The 25,618-nt window shown below is 41.8% G+C and overlaps 1 protein-coding gene across 4 annotated transcripts; it reads left to right on the top strand.

Moving 5' to 3' along the window:
- The first annotated feature begins 426 nt into the window (after positions 1-426).
- Positions 427-25,378, top strand: LOC139421095 (homeobox B3a). 4 transcript variants are annotated; one of them, XM_071171629.1, is made up of 4 exons: positions 427-625; positions 16,050-16,116; positions 21,781-22,381; positions 23,139-25,378. In XM_071171629.1, exons 3-4 carry the CDS (start codon positions 21,889-21,891, stop codon positions 23,900-23,902), a joined length of 1,257 nt encoding a protein of 418 aa, XP_071027730.1. In that variant the 5' UTR covers positions 427-625; positions 16,050-16,116; positions 21,781-21,888; the 3' UTR covers positions 23,903-25,378. The 4 variants fall into 4 exon arrangements, with proteins under 4 accessions (XP_071027730.1, XP_071027732.1, XP_071027731.1 ...); XM_071171631.1 differs by having other exon boundaries at positions 490-625; positions 23,142-24,129; XM_071171630.1 differs by lacking the exon at positions 427-625 and adding an exon at positions 10,455-10,590 and having other exon boundaries at positions 23,139-24,129.
- The last annotated feature ends 240 nt before the right edge of the window (positions 25,379-25,618 follow it).

Below are 25,618 nucleotides of genomic sequence, written 5' to 3'. Positions count from 1 at the left end.
GCACACCATTGATTTTCATGTGGGGCCTTAGGCAATGTCTCTATACTTCTCAGATGGCATGTGATATTATGTCCAAATGTTGTTATATTCACAACAGTTCAAACGTCGTTTATTTGAATAGATACATTGGTCCCCACGCACATGTGTCTTCACACATAAATCCCCCAAGCACTTGCATAGTGAAATAAATGAATTTGCGTGTGACATCACATACAATATGCACCTTAGAATTCTATTCTTATCGTTTATTTTTATTTCTTAACTTCTGCTTTCGGAGGGTGAATAGGAGCGAACAGATTTCTAAGGGGCCCCAAAAGTTCACCACCATTATTTGCGGACAGAGCCAAGAAAAATGTGAAAATTATACAGAAAAATCATTAATCACCTCTTCTCTTTAAACACTTCTTTTCCTCTATTGTCATTCAGCAGCACAACTGCACGGACCTTCTGCTAGGAGGGGAGAGGAGTCTTGGAAGACACTTGAAGATACCCCCCCCCCCTTCTCAACCCACCACCTTCTTTTTGACCAAGTCTTGCCACAAGAAAACTTTTTTCTTGAAGAAAATCCCCATAGAATCCCAACGCATTGAGAATCTTCGCATTACCGAGGATGGCAGCGACGAAGGTAATGACTTTTGTTTCGTTGGTATGCATTGGTTGGAGTTTTATTGCTTTATAGCCCTTGCTTTCACAGCCGGGTAACAGGCGCGCATTTGTTGTGGTCGGGGGGAAGGCTAGGTAGGTTTTATGGTCGCTTTGATATAGTGTGGGGGCTTTTGGAGCCATGCTGTTGTGTATCCATGATCGGTGTGGAGGGTAGAAATGAAGTTGCGTTTTCCTTAGAATTTGTGCAACTGTTTACTTCTCTTGGGCTCCAAGCATCACCTCTGAAATGGTATTAACATGTCAGACGTCTCTCTCGCTCACCCTCTTCCTCTCTTGCTCTCTCTATTTGTTTCTTATCTCATTAGGCCTATGGTTTTAGTACATTATATATATGGATATGGGTGCGTAGGCTTTGTAATAGGCCTACACCCTCATGCAAAATGTTGGCCTTTTGGAATGGACAGCATCCATGTCTTCAAAGCTTGACACTGCATTCTTCCAGGGTTAGGATATTTACATTATTAGAATACTGTCCTATAATTGGCCTATTTATACATTTTCGAATTGAATATACTTTTTTAGTGTTACCTGCAGTTAGATTTGAATTTGAATATTAAGGCTAAGTCCTATCGTTTGTATACAGGTGCGTAAATGCAACAGAGGCCTGGCTATGAGTAATTAGAGGATCAATTGGTCAAACCAAAAGAACGATTCATGGGGGGATACCGAGTGCTAAAAAAATTATAATTTACTTCAAAATAAACGACTTGTAGCACATCTCTGCAGCGCTATTGCATTTAGTAGTTTGCTTAGATGAGCACGAATGCCTCAGAAGTGCATTCACTGCTGGTTGACTCATTCAAATCAGTCTCTGTGGATATATATAAAAAAGTCCATAGGTTTTGCTATGGCTTCTGCTCCCTCTGCGGGCCTGTGTGTCATGATGCGTGTTAAAGTAACCGAACACACATTGTAAAAATATAGGGACCGGTATCGAATAGAGAGGCAGAGAGAAAAAAATCGATGGGTGGAATTGACAACAGAATGGCCTGGCCGAGCGCGAGTTCAACCAGGGGACAGTCACAGACTGACCCTTGGTACCCCTTGACCCCTCGCAGACTGGACACCGCTCCATGTTACATTTCCAACAAAGACCCCGGGCGAGTTAGTCATAACACCGCGGCCAGGTCACTGTAACCTCGGGGCACGGTGCTATCTCGTCTCAGACACCCACGTAAACCAAACAGGGCCTTAAGAAAACAGACAGCGGTGCCCTTTACCAGAGCTATCTAGCTGCATGGATCATTTTTTTCTTTCTCGTTCCCCTCAGATTCACAAATATATAGGCTAAGCCTCTGGTTGCTTTCGGAGACGTTTGAGTTGTGTCTCACATCTCCTTGATAGGCCTCGCTATGAGTGAGACTGTACATTTCAGCAGCTTCAGCTTTACACAGGAAGTCATGGGGCTTTATACCCCCCCTCCCTCTTCCCCCAGATACGACTACTATATGGTATGCCAACGCCTTGCATTGTATCATGCTCCCTCAGTCCCTCTCCAGCCCCGCTCCCTCTCTCCTTGGCCCTAAAACCCCTCCAAGATTTGTTGGAAGCCTCTGCCGCTTGGCCCGGAGAGCTGCGGTGGTGTGGTGCCTGTTTCAGATCACACCGCTAATTGCGAAACAAATAGCCTCCGCGCATTGCTGAATTATTATTGTGGACAGCCATGGAGCGGAGGTCAGCGCCATGTAGTCACATAGATATATAGCTAACACACGCGCACTTTGTGTGCAAAAGCTGGAAGCGTTTTTTTTAAAGGAGACATTAAGTAAAGCAAAGCACCATTGTTACTGCTGCCAGCAACGACGCCCCTTCTAACCCACTGTCCACTAATACATAGTACAGTATAACGTTTTACTGTATTATATGTGTAGGGTGTTGTTTTCTGAACACTAATGCCTCAGCTTACATTCATTGTGCACAAATGTTAACTAGCACAAGCTACCTAGAATAGTGGTTGTTCTCTTTGGAGTCTTTTCCCTTTTCATTGTGGAACCATGGGCTATTACTGAATGTGTGGCTCAATATGATGCTGTTTCATCATATAATCACCAAATGCGGAATGTGAAAATAAAAGTAAAGTTCCATGTTACTATATTAGCGAATAAGTTTTGGTTTCAAGGGTAGTAATGCATGACAATAATGGATAATGCAATGAATAATATCACTGCTCCTATCTATAGCATACTTCTAGCTGGCCTCTTTACTACTCTATTACTTAGCCTACTACTACTATTATTATTAGAGCCTGCTACTGTTACTACTAGCTGCTACTACTACTAGCTACCACTACTACTACTAGCTGTTACTACTTTAAGAATACTGATATTATTACAGCCTACTACTGCTACTACTAGCTACTACTACTACTACTAGCTGCTACTACTTTAAGAATACTGATATTATTATAGCCTACTACTGCTACTTTAATTATCCTGCTAATGTTAATAGCACAAATAATGACAGACAGACAGACAGACAGACAGACAGACAGACAGTAAATACATACAAAGGCTACAGTACATACTAACAACATCCATAATTCATCTTTATAATTATGATCGCAACGCCAATATCTTGATACCGTTCATCATGTAGGCCTACCTTCATGTTTTATCATATTTCAGACTGGCTTCCATAGATTTAGAATAGTTTTCAGAAGCATACCGTATTGATTGAAACATACCTAAAATAACTCTAGTATAATACCAGGTTATGTTACATACTGGCTGGATGCTGTCCTATGGAGTCCATGTCCTTCTCAGAATATATTTGAAAAAAGATTGTGTGTGTCCTGCCGGCTCTGACAGATTTACGATCCCCAATAAAGGCCGGGATGTTGGGCTTCGTAAATCAATCTCTGCTTCCCCATATAAACCTAGCCTTTAGCAAAACGTTGTGTTTACATAGCCAAACTTCAGCTTTGATTTTCATGGACTGCTGTTTGATATTTTTGTAGATTTATTTTGATTGACTATTTATTACTATGATGATGATGATGATGATTATTATTATGATGTCTTCTGAAAGCAATAGTAACCCACATATATGCAATTCTTTATTTACACAGTATTTCAATTGCTTTTTTTATGGACACTTCAGTTTTTATATGCAGTTTTATTCAATTCCAGAGTGATTAGGTTAATCATTTACAAGGATAAGGCTTTTGGGTGTTCCCATCGATCACGGACTTTTCTTAGACCTTTTCTTGCAATGTATCCCCCCCCCCCCCCCTATTATTAGGCTATTATTAGGCCTATATAATCATCACTATTATTCTCATTAAGCTATTGGTGTTGTTGTTGATATCAATATTATTATAACAATTAGGCTACACAATATGGTGCCATTTTTTGTTAGTAGTATTCGTTTGTTGTTCTTATTGTGGTAATCTTGGTTGCGATTGTATGGGCCTACTGTGATCAGTATAATTTATAGCCATCATTAATAGTGCTATCACCCCTGCAAATATTTGATTTAAATTATGTGTGAAATCTTTTGGAACTCCTTGAAATGTGTTGTCAGTTTTGGATTTCTATGTTTCCCAGTCGTACCGTTGTGTCTCCCCTATTCTTTTATCGAAGAGAGCAAATCTACAATAATGATATAATAACGATTGATCTGATATGCACAATTGTATTGTTCTACTCTGCCATCCGCATGTAGGCCTATATTGCGTGCATTGTTCACATTTCCCCCGACCGCAAATATTTCAAAGAACCTGCTGGGCAAAGTTATAGCTGCAAAATAGCTTATCTACACAGCGTTGATTTCTTTCCTAAATAGTTCTGGGTAATTACATTTGATATCAAACCCGTTTGTGCCGTTTTCCCTTCAAGCTGTTTAATTTCTTGTTTACGATATTCCCGGGGAAAAGGGAAGCAGCTTCAGTGTTGTGTTGTTCTCTGCTACTCGTAGGCACAGCACCAAGTCCTGCTATTGTTTGACCTTCAGGATTCTCCTTTAGACATAGCTGCATGGGTTTGTTGGACACAGCCCCAGGTCTATTGTTCTGAGTGAGTGCAATGGCAGAGCACACCAAAGGATTGGTACCATTGTTGCTAAGTGCTTGTCTCTCCCCATACAACTCTCTCCTTTCTGCCGCGTGCTACCTGTCTTTTATTCGCTCCATAATGGTCCCTGTAAAAATGAATCACCCTCGTGCCACGGGCTTCCACCAAACTTGTTAATAATTAGATGCCTGCTATTTAGAGATCTCGTTGGCGCAGCTATGTGTGCCATCACTTCACAACTCCTATCGAAGTCATTCGAAAATAAGGATACCACAAAAAGGTAGTTGTTTTCTTTGATCTTTTAGCAATTTTGCGGTATTGAATCACCATCAGTAACGATAGTGCTATTATGAAATTGACTGTGGGTGAAAGAGCGTATTCATCGATTTCATTTCTTCCAGAATGGCCAAAGATGTATTTAATTATTGTGTAAACAAAAGATTTGTGCAAACCAACAAGGGCTTCAACGAATAACATGACATCAATAAAATCAACAATAGACCAAGCAAACAAGTTATTACAACATTGGCTTTTAGTGTACGCCTTCTGTGCATACATCTATATCTAAATAAGGATGGCTTGTTTTTAATCGAAATAAAAACACCCTTATCTCGAAATACATAAACAGAGGTAAGGAATAAAGACCAAACGAACGCACCCAAGAGTTTCACTATCCCCCTCTATTCGTATCATGTCATCCCTCTCATATGGCCACTTACCACAACTTCTTTCAGTAGCCTACATAGCACACACATAGCATAAGACGTATTTCTCCCTTTTACAAAGAGCTGTAGAGTAAACGGTGCAGGCCTATAGGCTAGTCTTTATTGTATATTTCTGTAAAAGATTTAAGTTAGAACGTGGGCTCTGGAGTGTTGGGTCAGAGTGGTCCGGGGAGCGTACAAGGAGAGGTACCCCATCCCCTCCTGGTCACGTGATTCATTAAATAATTAATGCAGAGGTTGCAGAATAGATATGTATTCGTCAGGAATATCGCAGACATGGTCTCCTTGTGTCTGACGTGAAATTCAACTGTCCTTTTAAAAACAAGCCCTATAGCGGAGGAAAAAAAAGAGAGGGGAGAGACACACAGAGGCTGCAATAAAACAAATTTGGACGGGAGTCTCTCGTCGTGTGGACATTGTGAGTATAGCGGAAACGGGGACGCCACTTCCACGCAAGTGCATTGCTGCGCCGTTGGCTTACCCGAGTCAATGAATTATATGCTGTTTGTAATATTGTGGTAAATATGTCAAAAATACTAATCTTGCCGTACTTTGACATCATGCATGTGGTTGCACCCATCATCCCATCGTTTGACTTCAGCCTTGGTTACATGAACAATAGTAGCCTTTACATGTCATGGTACTGCACTGTGTTGCAATGCAATGATAGCGATGTATATATTTTAAAAGCAGCCGTATTACTATTCTCATCCGTCCCCCATCCCATCTCGGTCTTCCTCATGTCTGCATGTCTCTCTCTCCCTCTCTCTTCTTTTCAGCCAGCTACTTCGCTTGATTTATAGTGATATGTGTGTCAGCGGCAGCGGGCTGCCATTGTGTGTTTGTAAGGCAGTTGTGTTGTTTATGGCCGTCTCCACGATAAATCATTTCTCGGGGAAAATGATTGGCGAGTGATGATAAACGGGAATGAGGAAGAGATTCCTGGATCTTCGTTTCTCACTCTGGCTTTTTCGGTGCTTCTTGTCTCTCGCCGGTCGAGAAAAGCGTTTGCCTTTTTCACACTCCTCTCTCCCCCCCGCAGTTGATTATCGCGGGCGATTTACGGCAATGGATCAGCGACTAATATGAAGGCTAAGTAGCTGGAGGTCTTGAGTTACTGCATATGCGATTACCAATTAAGGGAAGATTTGTTTAAATTTGGCAAAACGGGAACGCCTCGTCGCCATGTGAATCTCATAAAAGCGCCGGAGCTCGCCAGCATAGGCCTAGTCATAGCCAGGGGTGTAATACCTGAGCTCCAGACGTTTTTCTGGACAAGATAGATAGACAACTTAATTGGAATTCAAACTTAGTAGGAGAAGAGTAGGGCTATAATTCAGCTAGATGGGATGTGTTGTATAGAGGGGTGGCATGACGAGCATAGCTAAAGGGACTGAAGGATTCATTTTTAGAATATTTTCTGACATTTTTTCGATACATTTTCTGTGGATTTTGTTCGACCATGAAATGATGCAACATTCGATAACTTATGTCAGTCAGTATGGTGGTGTTTAGCAAACAGAAGATAGTATTTTATTATTATTTAGTGTACTATTGTGTCCATTATGCCATCGAATGTCTGCAGGTTGTGAGAATAGCACAGGCATTATTTTTATTGGTTGTGGTGGCATTTTTTGGGGGGGGGGGGGGGGGGGGGGCATATGTTATTTTCTGGGCTAACAGTAGTCAATGTCGTATATGACGCGTTAACGTTATTTTGGTGTGGATATAAAATATGTGTATGCTGCATTGATGCTACTGAAAGAGAAAACTACAAAGACAGACAAAGACTGCAACAGTTTTCCATTTGAAAATGCTTTACTCACATTTTGGTTTGAAAAATGATGACATTACATATAATGACATCAGTATGTTGTCGGATAATGATAATAGGCCTGATAATAACAATCATGAAAAGAATACATATTTATAATAGAGTGCTTCCTTGTATTCATGAATACAAAAGCAGCTTATAAATGTCATTACCATGGCTGGTCTCCTTCCACAATCCTCCCCTTCGCCTCGCTAGTGTAAACCTTTGTGTAACAAAATTAGAACAACTCTGTGGCTCCCATCAAATATTAATGGGCATAGCAGCGAGGGGCAGCACTTTTCAAAATGTCTATTCCAGCGGCGCTACTTGTTGTCGGGCGCTGTGTCAAAAACAATATTCCAGCTCATTTCGGTGGATGCTCAGGGGGCGATGAGAAGGGGACATTGTGCGTGTAAGAGAAAACGGTTGCTCACTGAAACCGCCTCATGTCTGATTTAAATGACAGCCCAGCGTTGGAAAAAATTATTCCAAATGCCAGTCAGATGGGTAGCTAGGCTGGGTGCTCAGATTCTGGGTGGAAACAATTGTGCATCATCATCATCATAGTAAAAAACGAACTATTAACATTACGCACAGCTCTAATACACGTAAATAGGCTACAAATAGATTAGCAGTAACACTTGTAAGTAACATGTAATGGTAGCAACAGTGGGTTATGAGGCTTCTATAATAGCATCAGTATAATACTATTGCAAATGTTCTATATGACTCTCCCTGCCTTAACTAGAGGTTGAAAGCTGAAATTGGGCCCTTTGTTTGAATGGCTCTTCGGTTCGATTCTATAGGATAGGCTACTGCACTTCAAAACCTTTCAACAACCTGCAACTGATTCACGGCGTCCAGATTGTATATGTTTATCTTTATAGGGCTCTATGTGTGTATACAGTAAGAGTGTCGGATTATTGTTTATCATTTGTGTCCCAGACAAGGTCGTTAGAATCCAAACCCATAAGAGACGAGGCAGCAAGAGCGCATCTTCCCGCTCAACAGCGTTGGGAACAATACAAATATATGGCAGCCATATTGAGCCCTTCTCTCACAAAAATGCGCGACCCTCCAAGAATACACCATTCATAAGCATAGCATAGCATAGTTTTTATGTTTACATACTAGTGTTTTGGAGGTAGCTTAAATTCGATTGTTGCACTTTGTTTTAACAATTATAAATGGACTACCACACTGCTTACTACACTCATTGTACTATAAAAACAATAATGGAACCTGTATGTAAAATAGCATGCATGGTACATAACACTGCAGGCGATAAAAGATTCACTAGAACACGATACTTTTCCTGTGGACAAAGAACAAAAGACGTACTATTAATAATTAATTCACGCGTAAATAAGTAACACATGTATCCACCAAATAAAAGCCTGTACAAGAGGGTCCACAAAACGCCATGGGATTGTTTTAATATATCCAAACAAGAGATAATTGTTCCATCTAAAGCCTGTCCTTACCTCGATCTAACGTAGCTCTACATTTGCGATATTTTTCATTGTAAACACATATCGAAAGCATTAGGTTAACTTTTACGCAATGGAAATCTAACCATCTAACATATCTTGCTTGCACTTATCCAAATGCCTGTAAAACATAAGCGTAATATGTATCCTCTTGATTTCAGTCACATTGACCACCCTTAGCCATAATAATGAGCAGAAATGTAACATAATAGCTTACGAGTAGCCTAATACAATTTCGATATAATCTTACTGAATGACTTGCCCAAAAAGCTACACAATAATTTAGCTCCCCAAACCATCTATTAAAAACAGGTGAAAATACAGATAAAATATAAATCTAGTGGTCAGATTAGTCTTAAACTTGAGTCTTAAACTTGAAAAGAATAGCTGTTATTTCCCCCAAGTTATATTACTTCTACTATTATTATTATTATCCTTGTGAGTAGTCTATTTCAAACTCTTAATTCTGTTCAGAGGGCCAGGTATTGGTTGGCCAGGTAGGTATTTCCCCGGCCTTCAGTAAGGCAGGAATGATTACCCCTTCGGAAATAAATCAATATGAAGCCCCGCGCTAATTTATAATGATCTGCAAGAGTAGCAATTCAAAGGCGCATGAAAAATGACCGGTGAAACCGTATCCAGAGGCTGCAAGGAGAATATTCACCCGGCTGAAGAGGTTGCAGGAGAGCGATAAGAGTACTAAGCCGGAAATGTTCAGAAGAAAGGCAAGGTTTTTCATGCAGGACTAAAAATAACTCGGATACTATCGTGGCACATTTGCATCAGCATAATTGAATTTCCCACTATTCGTGTGGGTATCTCTCCCTCCCTCTCCCTACATTCTATCTCCTTCTCTCTCCCCCTTTCTTTCTATCTATTCCTCTCTCTCTCTATTTATTTCTCTCTCTCACTGTGTGCGTGTGTGTGTTTGTGTGTGTTTGTCTGTGTGTGTTTCTTTGTGTTGTCTGAGCGTAGGCAGATAACACTCAGACGCACAAAAGGATCGGCCAAGAAACAAAGCCAAGTGCATCCGACTTAGTCACAAATTCTAAAACGTAATAATCTACATTTACAAACGTTAGTGCAATAAAAACAATCACAGGGTGAGAGCTTTTAAACACATCAAGATAGAGGTAATTTATTTTCATATCCCCTTACTAGCCCTCTGCTATGATGCAAGCCTATTTCATTCGTGAATAACATACTATCCGCTATCCGCCAACCATCCCCAGCCTAAAAATGAATTTAACTCTGACAAGAAAATGGCAGTATCGGAATGAGGTTGACCACGTTCACCCCTGCAGAAGCCCGCAGGTTGTAATCGCCATATGGCCCGCGTGTCGGCCTCGCAGCCGTGCAGTCAGATCCCTATTGGACAGAAGAACCCCTTTGCCTTCTCCACCCTGTGTGTCCTGTCAGTCCACTGGTTCAGTAGTTCACCTTGTCAATCCACCCCGCTCCATGCAAGCAGCTATAGGCGGAAAAAAGAGGCAGAGGGTAGAGGTGGAATCTATCGCCTGCTGCTGACTGCTAAACCCGAAGGAATCGCATGCAGGGTTCGAAGAGTTCGGAAGTGCAAAGGGGGGCTCCGTGTTCGGGAGTGCTCGGGCTCGGAAGACCCGCTCGTGTTGATGGGTGCGCGCGCGCATGTGTTGTGAGCAGTCCGTCCTGCTCGCTGTTGAGGATATATAGCATTCTAAAGCCGCCATGTAGATTCTCTTTTTTGTTTTGTTTAGTGGAGAGATATCATTACCAAATTACGCACAACGCATCCAAGGTCACCAAAAAGCAAAAAAACGATATATTCCAAGCGCGTCTACAATAGATAATCCCTCAAACGCTGGCCAAGCTTGACTCGTGAGACCCAGAGAAGTGCTGGAAGTCAGGTAAGGTTTTCAGGCATCTACTGACGCCGGATGCTTGGGCTCTTCCCAGTGTCCTATGCTCCTCTGTAGACAAGTCATTAATTATCCGTTGTGTGACCCATCTTTGGGTGTGCCTGAGCTCGCAAACTTTTGTGTTTTCGAACAGCCGAAGACAGATGCCTTCGAATAGGTAACCGAGGAGGGCTAAAGGGTGACTCTCTGCCCTCACTCTCTTTTCCCTCACCCTCTCTCCATTTTCTCCCTCTCAGTGCATTTCTTTACCTCTCCCTGACTGTCCCCCTTCTTCTTCGTTCTACTTCTCTGTCAAGCATTAATATCTGGGCTCCCACACCCCTATTTAAAAGTTTACTCATTGCGTAAAGTGCGGTGCATCGAATGTTAAGAGAGGGGAGTGGGGGACTCGCGGTGTGGGGTGAGCCGTGAATGGATGTGATGGCTAGGTGTAAAAAGAAGATGCATGTGCTCCTGATTTATGACCGTGTGAAAGGATTGCTTACTCTAGCTGCTCCCAATTTACCCTCCGATTTTTCTCTCTCCCCAGGAATCCCAATATACTATCAAGCCCATCACTACGGGCTCTCTTTGTTATTATTTTCAATATTGCTGTTTGTGGAACAACTGGTGCGCCACACAAACCAACAAATGGCGTTTTAGGCTATGTCAATTAATGTAGATTAGCGCTATTAATTCTAACACGACCTGGAGGTTCACGGGATATTGAAAGATATTGTATTTCATACTATAACTGTTAACCTCTAGGCGTGTAAAATAGAAGATGTTCTAGTAAAATAGAAAATGTTGACTTCAGAGGACCTCGAGAGCTCACTGATAATAGTAAGATAGTCATTCATAGGCCCTCAGTGAGCCTACACCCACATTGCTAATTATACTTCTCCCATGCATCTCGGTCTGTACATCTGCAAACACCAAATACTTTTTGAGTCTATTAAATATATTGTTTCTATTCTAAATGACCCATCCGTGAAATGTTGAGATATAGATAAAGGCATATGGTCACACAACCTCACTAACAACATGTTCAAACGTTACAAGAACATGAAAATAAACGGTGTAAGAGGACTTTGTACAGCAGGAGATGCAGTAAACGAAGCCATACTATGACATGCAGATGTCAACTTTGCACAACGTTAAACCGTTGTAAACCGATTATCTGCAACTGCCATTTTACAAGTACACATTGTAAACACATTATCTATGCAAACATGATCTAGACTACCCTCGAGATAAACACGAGCAAGACGTCAGTGAAAAAGACATCTTCAAGGCACGTGGACTTGCAACTATATAGGAACCAATGATGCTACACGAACATCGTGCCAACTATAGCTTCTTTAGCCCACAATAAGTAGCTAAGCGCAAAGGGAAACCTAACAAGACACCCACATATGTGGGACACCTATGTTGTTCTTGTTGTTCTTTCTGTTTTAAAAATATATATATATATATTTCATTATTTGTGAACCTGTTTGACATTTTACTGCATTGTTAGGAGCTAATACGCATTTCGCTGCACCCGCTATAACATCTAAACGGTGTACGCGACCAATACACGTTGATTTGATTTGAACATGGTCCATGGGTCATCTCACTACATGACGACCATTGTTTTACAATACCATTATACTTCCATAAAATACATTTACCTCTATAGACTAAGTTTGTCTATAGGCTATAGTCTGTACTGCATATCAATAGGTAGTTGGATAGCTCGGTGGAAATCATGACCTGGCAGTTTGTGCGTCATGGTGGTGGAAAACTGAATGAAACCACAAAAGTCTAAGTGGCCATGATTTAATTGATTTTATCATACATCACTGACAATATAGGCAAGCTCCAATGGAAAAAGGGAAAGTAAAACTACTGTGTGTCAGTATATAATATCTGACAGCTTTGGACAGCATCCATGTGACCTTTATGCAAGTTATTTGCAATAATAGCATCTGCTTAAGACGCCTTGGATCACGTTGCAACACAGCAATCATTAGCATCATCTCTAAAGAACAAAAGGTGTAATTGAAATCTAAACTTTCAATTTAAGTCGTGTTTATATTGAAAATAGGTCCAGGTTCCAGTAAAGCCGACTATATTCAACCATTAATTACCTAACGCTTGGTCACGTCCCCCCCCTACCCCATCCTCACATGTCACATTGGTGAGGTTAGCACTTTTTAGTTCCCTGGAGCAGAAAGGGTACTGTGACCTATAAGGCCCCCAACCAACGGTCTCCAAGTCAGTGTCCTCTTTTGAATTCTCGGTTAAAGATTACCACCTAGAGCCCTTCTCTCATAAAGATTAACCCTGATCGCTCAATGAAACTAGCTGATGGAAGGGATTCCTTGTTGAGCATTTAGAAGATGTTCTATGTTCTGCAACCAAAAGCCAATATGCTGAAGTCCCTCATATGCAGAGAGGTCAGTGGCACTGATGCCATAGCAAGGCATCCATTTCTTCCCTCCCCATTGGCACCTTTCTCTCTCCATTCGCACCTTCAACAAAGGAGGTGAACAAATTAAATAAACACTTAGTAAAATTAGCTAGAACGCCAGCATAAGAACTTAATCTAATGACATTCACTCTAAAAGCACAAAGAGCTAATCTGGCATAGACATATTTGGCCATATGTCTTATTCAAACACTAGCACACCACTTCGGAACTTGCGTAGGTCCTTTTTCACAATGACAACTAGCTCCACGGGGATCGATACAGACATAACGCTCAGGTCACCGGGCCTCAAATGGGAGTTTAATTGTAATCTGGAGATCTTTAGTAGAGGGCTATCTGCGTGGGTGTAAAACCAAGCCCACTTGCTCCACCAGTCGCCCAGTGAGCAGTGCAGAAACCCCTTTTATCACCCAAATATTGGAGGCAGAGGCCTCGCATCCACACAGGTCTCGCTCACAAGTCGGTGGTGTTGAAAATCTCATGTCATCCGGCAGAATGGGAGAGAAAATAAGATGTGTCATGACTCTCCTCGTTTAGAACAATTTGTCGCTTGCCATTTGGGATGCCAGTCGTTAGATCTCATTGCATTTCAAAGTGGCGGAATTCGGCGAATGGACTCAATAAAAACGACACCCTCCCAGAGATTGGGAGAAAAATATATTTTTTGGGGTGGGGGGTGCCATGCAACATGGGGCAAAAGTCAGAGAAGCAACCAATCCGGAAAAGGTGAAGGAAAATATATTTCTCCGTCGTTTTGGAGGCATCAAACAAGGGGGGGAAGAGTAGCCACAATTCTATCAAAACCAGAGTATGTTGACGTACGCGCATCACGTGAGCGCATGATACCCGGGCATTATTTTGGATTTGGAAAGGACCTTATTGTTGCTTGCTGGCTGTGTTTTCGCCCAGTCACTAACTCTGCTGTTAACAACTGCCTGGTAATTACACAACAAATGGGATTTCGGCGTTTCGCTGATTTCCAGAAGCCCATGCGGCCTCTTTGAAAGCCTTGGACAGCAAGGCCCGGATTAATACATAAATATAATACATTAAGAGAGGACTGCAAAGTAGACTTCTTCCGTTGATTGATCATTAATCTGGTGAGTTATTGCTCTTCAACGCAAAGGTCACTTGGAAAACCGAACGCTAATCCGTCACATCGAGATGTTGCCCCGCTGCATGCTTGTTAATTTCGCGTGTTTTGCACCCAGCTCGTGTTCATAAACATGTTGAAGTTGTGATGGTGGAGAACCGTTTGTCGGTAAACGAATGGCTACGGGGGGAGTGAGGGAACCATGGCCAGACGCGGGCTGGTGAACGGACAGCTAACGGAGTGTTGAGGGGGGAGGGAGGGGGGTAATAAAGTTGGACAGAAACTGTTTGTGTACCAGGGCTCTAGTGTGGAGCTACAGGGCTGTGGGATTTGATCATTGGCATAGATTTCATAGAAATGTTCCAAGCAGGCAGCATTCCCCATTCCCCCTAATGCCCGTGCATCCACTTAATATGCATTTTGATAAATTATTCAGGAGCCCTTTGTTGCAACCCGTGCAGAAACGAACCAGCCAAATCCCTATGTTGTTTATCTCCGTTATTCCAATAGCCCTTTGCACATGCCAGGCTTTTTGGATGATGTTCGTTGAATTAGTGCTTGGTTAGTCGTCATTTCTTCTGAATTTCCTCGCTCCCTGGCTTCTTTCAACATTTTTCCACAAAAAAAAATTTGGCTCATCAGCTCTTCTGCTTGTAGCTGCCTCCTCCCTTTGTTCTGAGCGTGCAGCGTTGCTAGCTGCGGGGGCTGTAGCACCCTGCACTTTGTAGGTAACTTTACGTTAGTCCAGTAGGGCTCCGGGTCGAGTGAGCTATCGGTGCTGAAAATCTTCAAAACTACCAGGGTAGCAGTGGAGTAAAAACCGGGGCAACAGGGATGGAAGCGAGCCAATGCTGTGCGTGAGTGCGGGGATGCAATAAATAACTTTATATCGCTATAGGCCGCAAAGTCGGGGAGGTCGGGGAATCCTCGTTTTGATTTATGTGTTTGGGGTAGCTGTCAGGAGCCGGCGAACGAGAGCGTCCAACGTTTTTATTCCACTTTTAATAAGAGCTACTATGCAGACCATCATGGCCATTTGATTTCCTTTCTGCTCCGGCCCTGTCTCTGGATAAAGCCCTTTCTGTCTACTTTTACTCTGAAACTGGATATAGTGCTACATTTACCTAGACTTTGGGATTATTTTCCCAGAATGGTGGGGCTTTTATTTACGGTGTTTCTCAGTGGGCGCTACACTTTCGTTTATTTTCGATTTCATTCGTTGAGCTGTTCCGTTTATTGGGACTTTGTAAGATATTTATCACCTTAATAGCTATCTATATTATAATAAGGATATTTTTTCCCTTATTATTGTGTTTATTATTTTCCTTATTATTAGCCTGTGGATATTATTGTTGTTGTTCTTATTAGGCTATTAGAATATGATTGTCATTAGAACATATGTTCATCCCCACTGCCTTGATTGCTAAATTAATAATAATGAGTCAATGTCAACATAGCAACAACTAGCCTACTATTATGGATGATTATAATATGATTACATCAATATCCACACAATTGCTTTTAGATGTATTAACATTGCGGGAACATTTTTGTTTATTTATTCAACATGAACCTCACTGTCGTGTGGATTGATTGACTTGCTCCAGATGTAGGCCTACCACGCGAGATTACGGAATCTCAAAAATAAATAATGAGAAATATGATATGAAATATGAAATCAATACAATGGGCTCATGAGAACACACTGGATTCTATCCTTTGGCTTTGCATTTATTCCGCGATTCCACGGGAATAATTTAAGGTTAACGATATCTGTCACCTTAGGTAAACTCTCAGGTTGCCTGTGTGTTCGATTTGTAGACAAGAGGTCATATGCACTGTATTGGATTTTTTTATGACCTCCTTTGATTGCATCTTTCTATTTTTTTCCCTCCTCTGCAGTTCCCTCAAGCCTTCAGGAAGCTGTATTCTTGCATAAAATCCAGTGATAAGAAGCAACATAATCTCGGTAAGTCACCCTATGACAAGTATATACACATTGCAAATGATTATTTGCTTCTTATTATGAATATGAATGAAAAACGGATGTGCGATTGAATGCAATCTCTTCGATGAATATTTTCATTATCCCATTGAAATGATATTTTTGAACATAAGAAAACATACTTTTACATATTTGAAAGTAAATATGTTTTTATTGGAATGAAGTATGCATACATTGCATACATTCAACAATGATGATTTAGTCTGCATATGACATTCACATAATCGGTAAACATTTCCTATGCCAAGAGTGTTCATTCTAATCTTCTCTAGTGTGGCATGCATGTAGCCTGTGAGAATGGCTTGTGATATATTTTTTGAGGCGTTGGAATATAAGTATGAGCTTTTAAATTGAGGTTTAAAAAAAAAAAAAAAAACAGCTCATGCATAAAGCACCACAGATGAATCAAAATCATTGTCAAAATGGTGGTGCATGTGTGTGTCCTTGTGTGTGCTTGCGCTCTCTTCTTTCGATGAGCCAATGAATGCCATAGTGTAATATCTGGAGAAAAAACAAACATTGTGGATGATGAAAGTATGGGCGTGTAGCGTTATGTAGATTAGCCATGCAATAAAATCGTAGGGTAACTCACATAGGCACAGAGGTGGCAATGTCCTATTGTCCAAAATAGAAAACGAGCACTTTCAATATATATAATAAACAGATTGGCTATGTCTTTCAATGTAAGGGCTCTGTCATATGAATACAGTAGTCAATACAGTAGACAATTGCTCAATCCATTTCCAATGAAATATATTCATACTCAATGGCGTATTCACAAGCATTTACAATTGAAAAAAAACAATACACAACATTCAAAACACTTTCCACCTAAAAAGCTTTCCTTCTCATTAACAAAATAGGAAATCCACAACGAAATTTCTCATTGGAGTTTGTAGTCTCTTTATGTAATATGTTGGTTGCAATGCAGGAAAAATGAAAACCTTGGATCCCCAAATCTGTCCATATATTCCACCGTTGAAATAGTATATCCATGACTCAGTCAACTCCAATATATTAGGAAGACTGATGCATCTCTTGTCATCCTATGAAAATAACGAAAATACTCTTCCTCAATCTTCTAACAAGCACTGGCATGTTGTAATCCCAAAAATCAAGTTGGTATAGACTCTTCTCTTCTCGGTATGTGCTTAGTCGTGAAAAAAATACCAGTTTTAGATTTAAAAAAAATACTGGAGTGTTTGGGTTTTTAGTTCATTAGTCATATTTTAAGTGGGTTGCATTTGTCCATTTAGCAGTAGTTGCAAATCGAGAACAATGTCAGCCAGATAAAGTTGCAGACACCTACATTTTTGTCTCCTACCTTCTTCCTACACGGTTGGTGATCCTCTCTATTCAAGTTCCCACACGAAATGCATCTTTTTAAAGTAGCTGTTTACAGCTAGTCCTGTGTGGTAGAAGTCATAAATCTTACGTAGCCATAAACGAAGGGGGTAGTGTCCTGAATAATAAAAAATAGAGAGAGGGAGGGAGGGAGAGCTAGTGAAGAGAGAATATAAAACCTGTAAAACACCTTCGCCTTCGTGTTTTCATTTCTCCTCGTTTCCATCTCAGTTTTTCTTCTTGTTGATTTACTTTTCTTTTTCCGTTGGGTGTTAAAGTACAACATAGCCTACAGTAAAAACACAGGAAGCCCTTTCTTCTATTTTTAACATGGACTCGCTATCGACGTTTTTCTAAGAAGTTTGTGTGGCACCGGCTCGTCCTAGCTGTTAAATACCACAGATTCTCTCTTCTTTTTCCCCTTTTACTGATTTGTTTTTACACCCCTCCCTTGTTTTTCACGTGCGCCTGTTGTCTGTTCCCTGAGCCCCCCACCAGCCTCCCTTTTTCATTTTGTCCATTTGTTATTACACTAGTTGTGTGTGTTGGGAGAGATGTGTTGAAACATTAACAATACAGGGAGAATTCGGTTTCTGCCGCGAGCCAAGCGGGAGCCGGCTGTGGAAACCCACTTCCTGGTAATTTAATATAGGCTACACCAGTGGAGGGAAAAAAACAGAGGCTCCTCTCAAATACTTAACAATATTACCATGGCTTGACACCTAACCAGGAAACACGTGAATCATCAAAAAGTACAAGCGCTGTCTTTCCGCTTGTAAGGCCCCTGTCCTGTCCAGCACGTCTGCAATTAGCATAATTTTTCACTGGTGACGTTGTTTGATGGGGATTAACAGCCGCGACTGGCGCTCCAAATCAACCCCGCTATATCCGAATAGCTGCACCAAGGCCTTGTGTTGACAATACAATAACCCACCGAAAGAGCTACGAGGAGCGAGAATAACCACGGAGAGAAACACACGCATGGGGGAAATGCATTGGGGTTATTTCGCGGCGAGCCGCGGCTCTGCTCGGATTATGATGTTAAGGTTTGCGCTGTGAGAGAAAGGGAAATCTGAGGCCATTGTTATCAGCGAGCAGGGCGTACCAGTCGACAGGGCAGCCAGGCACTTGCTGCCTGTCCATTCGCAGCCCCCTAGCATTCCTCAGATCTTTCATGCCAGACCGTCTCCCCCCTTCCCAAGCCGAGGGGATCCGTGCAGGAGCGCCCGGACTCAGGCTCGGGGCAGCAGTCCTCGAGATACCGGTGGATTTACATTCGCTGCGAGTTTTTGAAGGGAAGCGGAGAGCTCTCGTTTTATTGATTGCATCGAGGCCGAATGTGAAAAATATATGATGCCTGCCCGTGCTTCCTTCGTCAGAGGCTAAGGTAAGCTGGTCTGAAATAGGCTATCAGTTTGTGAATGGCGGAGAGTGTGTCCCGGTGATTTATGACCATATGACTCCAATCGCGGTTCAAGAAGAGTTCACAATGCTTTAAGCTTCCTTCCACGCCGTACCCCCCCCACCCCCCTTTTTCCCTTTAGAATTTCTCTCCAACAGATTCATTTTCCCCTCTTATATTTATTTAAAAAGCAACGGGGAAATAATTTTTGGGCTATCTGTTTTCGTGGGCTTTGATGTTCAGACATGGGTACGCGTTTATTTTCAGCTAGTACCGAGGCATGGATCCCCATGTTATTGGACTGCCGTGCTAAACTAATCTCCATTTTTATTATATCTGGCCATCTTTCTAAATGTTTTGATAAGGTGTTTTTCGTTTGACGTGCCATTCAGACGTCCAAGGCCTATTGTTTTTAATTGAACGAAGGCAAGGAGCGAATGAAGACGGCTCGACATGAGAGACCATTGCACTACTCATTTGTTGTTTTGATGCAATAATTGCCATTTCTCAATCTGTAAATGGGCTAACACATGTCTCGATACATAATGTCTTTATGTGTGTGTATTACAGGCGCCATTTGTAATTTTATCCATGCTAAACTACAAATTGGACATCCAAACTGGTGTCTAGCTCGTCTCCATGTTGTTGTTGACGTCCTTGTATGGGATCGCTTTTTATCCAGCCCCCATTCGCTCTGGACCCCATAATTGTATTAGAGCGAATCTATAGGAAAGTTTGTTATTGTGTTAGTGTTACAAGCAGGCCAGGACATTACGTGTTCCATTTAATGGCATTGCGATATGATTTAATATATATTATTCCCGTAGCCATTTTTTCCCCCCTTCTTTCTCTCGGTCTCTCCCTCGAACAATTCCTTAGAGAAAATAATTAGGATTCCAGCCGTCTACTGGAAAGATAAATGAGCGACATTTGTGACGTGGTGAGAGTTGGTGTCCTAAAGCTGTAGCCCAGGATCCCCTTCCTTCTCTCAGACATAGCACTGCTCTCATCTCATTTAGCCTATTCCTTACCTCTTACACATATTTTTTATTCAAATTGGAGAATGTCTCCATATTCCATTTTGTTCGTCGTTTTAGTGGGTAGGTCTATATTATTAGGATGAGCTATACGTCTCACAAAGGATATACATAAAATAAGATTCATTATTTATTTATGAACACAAGCTTTGTATTTTCTTGGAATAACATGTGTAAGAATTATCTTGTTTTTATGGATCGTTGATTTTAGCCTTAAAAACGTGTATAATGGTTATTCTTTGGATTATTCAGATTGTCTTTTTTTATTTTTAGGCAATAGTATTGTTTATTGTTGTCCAGGGATTTTCTAGTGATTTAATCATTTCAATTTCCGTCTACCATTTATGTAATTGTAGGCTATTGGGTCATTTATAATAGATACTAATAGGCAATAACATAAAATATGTCAATATTATTATGCAAAAAGCCTAATAATAGAACAATTTCATTGATATAACTATATTCACTGATTATTTGGTGGAATTTGCCATCATAGTACCGAGTGTAACCACAAACACAAAGCATGTGTTTTTGTTTTGACTTATATGTAAGTTAACCTGCTAGTTGGCTTTCCAACTGAAGGCTGCCTACTACAAAAAATAATATTCCTCAAAGCGTCCATGGTCTTTTCAAATCTATTTTTCCAACGTTTTATCTCGGTTGTCAAGCGTCCAAACGAAATTAATCCCAGGTGCGTTATGGTGCTTGGCAGGGGACACGCACACTGCCCTCTTGGCCACCCCAGCAGTTAGCACATATAAGGTCTCGAGCTTTTTTTTTAGGGCTATAGTCCTCTTTGGCCGAGCGACCGTTATGAATCAAACTCGCCTGAAGCTTCCGGGACGCTCTCTTATTCTCCTTCTATGGGGACCTGCAACAACGTTCACAACGGAGTCTCAAGTGCCGTTTTTTCTGGGTTTTAATGTTGCCCAAATACAATGTTGTGTAACCTGAGAAAACCTGGCAGGAAATGGAGCTAAGAGCGACATATGCACTGATTTCCCCCCAACAAAATTGCAAAGGCCCATTCCTAGCTTTCTGTACAGGCTAGATAGCATTTTACAGACAGCATTTTAAGACAATTTTTTTTTCAAACATCCCTAATTGTATATTGCTCGTTTTCATTCATGAAGACAAACGAGAATACAAGCCACTATATAGCCTAGCTTGTTTTTAACACCGAAATGCACCTTCTTTACTTACGTTTCTGTCTTTATCTTTCAATTGTGCAAATAAACAAGACTTTTCTATTACAACCATAACACAAGACATGTTAGGATAGTATTTTAATACAAACAACCTTCCGTATGAAAACGAACACATCGCTCTATCGCAATTCAAACGACTTTTAATGTATGAAAAAAGAACGATAACAAAAACACGTTTTATTATCTTAGAAATAACAAAGGCCAACGCTGAAACATTATTCAGAATGTTAGATTGTGAAAATCCGGACAATATGCACAAGTAATGGGATATACCTACCCAAATAATGCAATCACCACATATTTGTAAGGTTATATTCGTTATTTATTCATGGACAACATCTTGAAGACAATCGTGTCCGTGCTCCCATGTGCGAGTGCAGAGTGACTGCCTGGATGTTGTTTGTGTTCAGTTGTGTGTATGTGTGTGTTTGAGAGAAGGAGAAAGATAGAGAGAGAGAGAGTTGGGAGAGGGGGAGTGCTGCTCATAGTGAGAGAGTAGGCCCAGTGCACTGTGGCCTGACATGGCATCTGCAAGCCGTGTTGTGGGAAAGCGCTATTCATGTCATGGCGCCTTTCAGCGGCAGAAGATGGATTTATTTTGCGCCTCTCTTATTATGTGCTTCTTATAACCTTTCAGGTCAGCTTCCAAGAGGCCTTTGGAAAGAGACCGTCACGTGACATCTGGTGCCAATGTTCTTCCAGAAGGTCATCAGGACCCTGGTAGCCGGTAACTCCACTTTTGGAAATGCAGAAAACGACCTACTACGACAACTCGACGCTTTTCGGAGGTTACTCGTACCAAGGGGCCAACGGCTTTGGCTATGATGCTCCTCAACCGGCCTTCCAGTCCGCGGCTCACCTCGAAGGCGACTACCAGAGGTCCGCCTGCTCGCTGCAGTCCCTCGGTGGCAACAGCGCTCCTCCCCAGCAGCATGCCAAGACGAAAGAGCTGAATGGCAGCTGCATGCGGCCCAGTCTGCCACCTGAACACCAACCACCACCCCAGGTGTCCCCTCCGGTCAACCCCGCCAACGCCACCAGCAGCAGTGCCACCGCCACCAGCAGCAGTGCCACCGCGCAGCAGCCGGGAGGCAGCGGTGGGGCCGCCAAATCAGCGCCCAAGACGTACACTCTGTCCACCAACCCCACCCTCAACAAGCAGATATTCCCCTGGATGAAAGAGTCGAGGCAGAATACTAAGCAAAAAAACAGCTCTCCAAGCGCAAGTTCAGCTAACGGTGTGTGCCCCGCTCCCCCCTCCCCAATGTCCGTTACCCGTTATATACACATTCAAAGCTGGATAGCTTAACTACAACACAGTTACAATACATAATCATGGATTTGTATCTAATGACCTAACTTATTATTTATATATTTAAAGGCTGTTTTTTTTTTCCAGAGTTAGGTCGTTAGGAAAAGCCCTCTAGTTATAATCACATTCATTTGATAACTGAGACCTCTGTTAATTGGACTCACAGAAAATAGAAGCAGTCATTCTCTTTATTGATGAGCATTTGAAACAATTGCATTAGAACATGGCAGTGTTTGGCATATACTGTGTATCTTTCATGAGACAGATATGATACGTTTGGAATCCGAATGTTCTTGTTTATTTGTAGATAAGAGGAATGCTTAATCTAAACTGTAGGTGGTCAAAGATGATTGATATGAAGATATTGACACACAAACACACACACCAATTTATGTACATTCACTGAACCTCAGAAATGTGTGACACAATTCAAGTGAAAACAGTTAACGTGCAGCTCCTTCAAATATAGTAGGCTACAGTTCTGGCTGTGGGCTTTGCCCATGATGCAATTTACGTACATGGTCAATGTAGGGTCTCGAATCTCTTAATAAATGACAAAGTTAGGAAGTGTTGACAACTCATATCTAGGGGATACATTTTGTTTCCTGGCCTCTGCTTTATTAGGAAATGATGCATTCAATTTCCGTGTGTAGTAATTATGTTTTATTTCATTCCCACCCCAGCAGAGAGCAGCGGAGGTGAAAAAAGCCCCCCGGGTTCCGCAGCCTCCAAGAGAGCGCGCACCGCATACACGAGCGCGCAGCTGGTGGAGCTAGAAAAGGAGTTCCATTTCAACCGTTACCTGTGTAGGCCTCGCCGCGTGGAAATGGCCAACTTGCTCAACCTCAGCGAGCGCCAGATCAAGATTTGGTTCCAGAACCGGCGTATGAAGTACAAAAAGGATCAGAAATGTAAAGGGCTGGGCTCTTCATCAGGGGGCCCCTCTCCAACCGGAAGCCCACCCCTACCCATGCAGTCCTCAGCTGGCTTCATGAACTCCATGCATTCAATGGCAAGCAACTACGACGCCCCCTCCCCGCCATCTTTTAACAAGTCCCATCAAAACGCATATGCCATGTCCTCAGCCTACCAAAACCCCATGAAAAACTGCCCCTCCCAACAGAAGTATGCCAACACAGCACCAGAATACGACCCGCACGGGCTACAGGGTAACAGTGGCAATTATGGGACTCCCAACATGCAGGGCAGCCCCGTGTATGTGGGAGGAAACTACGTGGAGACGATGCCCACCTCTGGGCCGTCCATGTACGGCCTCAATCATCTACCACACCACCAGGCTGGGAACATGGACTACAACGGTGCCACGCAGATGTCAGCAAGCCAACACCACGGACCGTGCGACCCCCACCCGACATACACGGAGTTGGCAGCGCACCATCCTTCTCAGGGTAGAATCCAGGAAGCTCCCAAGTTAACTCATCTGTAGTAGCAGGTTTGGGAGAAAAAACTAAATTACAACTACAAATAACTAACCCATGGGACGCTGCAATGGGGTTGAACAAAAAATATGATCCAGTGGTTTCTTGCCATGGCCAAAAAAGTATTGTCTGTCGTCTTTATCATTGTGCGTATTAGTAACATTCCTTGAATATGGAGCCCTCCCTCGAATAAAAGTAATTAAAGAGTAATAGTTGGGCTTAATGGACAGCTAACAAGGTGGGAAATGTATTACTGTCAGACCTTTTTGACTGGATGGAACACATGTTGTGTCAACGAGGAATAATGCTTAGCCTGATTCCCTGCAGTCAGCATAAATGGCTAAGCTTGACTGACATCAATATGCATTCTTCAATTGGTGCAAGCAAACCACTGGATTGTTTTAGATTACTTCCCTTATTCATATTACCTCTCTTTGGAAATGTCTCACTAACCCACTGTCCAGTGACATTTTTTTTTACATGTCCGCGCCAAACATTGTGGCTTCAAGGGAAGAGCCCCTTCAGCATCCCACAGATGCATAGTAGGCCTACACCCCCACTGGGTTTATGGTGTTTGGGTTCACATTGCTATGCTATGCTAGCTAACATCCATAAACAAACAAACACACACACAAGGACATAAAGTAGATATTTGTTATGTTGTTATATCATCGTCACAGGGTAAAAAGGAGTTGAGAACTCTTTTGAAAACTATGATAGGCTCATTGCCCCCTCCTCCCCCTCTCTCCCTTCCTTCCTACTCTCTCGCTCTCTTTTCTATCACTCCCTACTCTCGCTCTCCCTACTCTCTCTCACTCTCTCTCTTTCAATCGATAGGGTTCGCTTACATTAGCCAAGACTAATGCGAAAGGCTCACATTTTCTCATGTCTTGACTTAACGTGGAAACAGGGTATATTTGAACAAAATGCATGTCCGGGAACCAAGCTGAAGTGTAGGTTTACACTAAAGCTTTCTCGTCTGGGCATCATTGTTGCACTTAGAGTTTACATTTTGATGGTTAAGGAAAAAATACATCTTATTTCGGAAACGGAAGACCTCCAATCAGCGTCTTTCTCAATGTATGTTCAAGTGAACATTCATAAATATATATTTATTTGTTATAGCCAGATTAAATACTTTCTTTTTGTATTATTTATCCCCCATGTATTTATATCAAGAAAAAAATGTAATTTTTTAGTATTTACCTGTTATAAAGACGTTGTGTTCTTGTCATTGTAAGGAATTAATTTTTAGTTATTGTATTTTAGAAATAAATAGTTTAATGTTACCCTTGTACATAAATAATGTCTTGACTTGTACAGGGGACGCGAGGACGGAATCAGACCGTTCCTGCATAGTCGAGAATTAGACGAAATATAGCTAAACACTTTTGGAGAACTTCCTTTGTCCTTTGTAGCTCCTTTTATTTCATTGTTAAGAGTTGTCTGTTGAACAATTCTTTAATAAAATGTTATGTTATTCAGTTCTATCTGGTCATTTCAAGTTTTCACCTGAGGCAAAACGAGGGCCATACTTTTAAAGTTGTTAAAAAACGCAGAGGTATTCATTTGTATAGTAGACATGTGCACAAACTCTATTGCTCCCTCGCTGGCTCTATTCCCCTCTCTCTCTTTCAGCGGCACACACGCACGCACACACACACACACACACGTACGTACGCATTCACGCACACAGCTTCTTGGGAGCATCTTTCCTCGTGCTA

The sequence above is a fragment of the Oncorhynchus clarkii genome, chromosome 12, assembly GCF_045791955.1.
Source record: "Oncorhynchus clarkii lewisi isolate Uvic-CL-2024 chromosome 12, UVic_Ocla_1.0, whole genome shotgun sequence".
NCBI classification, from domain to species: Eukaryota; Metazoa; Chordata; class Actinopteri; order Salmoniformes; family Salmonidae; genus Oncorhynchus; species Oncorhynchus clarkii.
Note: the sequence above shows the minus strand (reverse complement) of the source record. Positions and strands in the feature narration are given on the sequence as shown.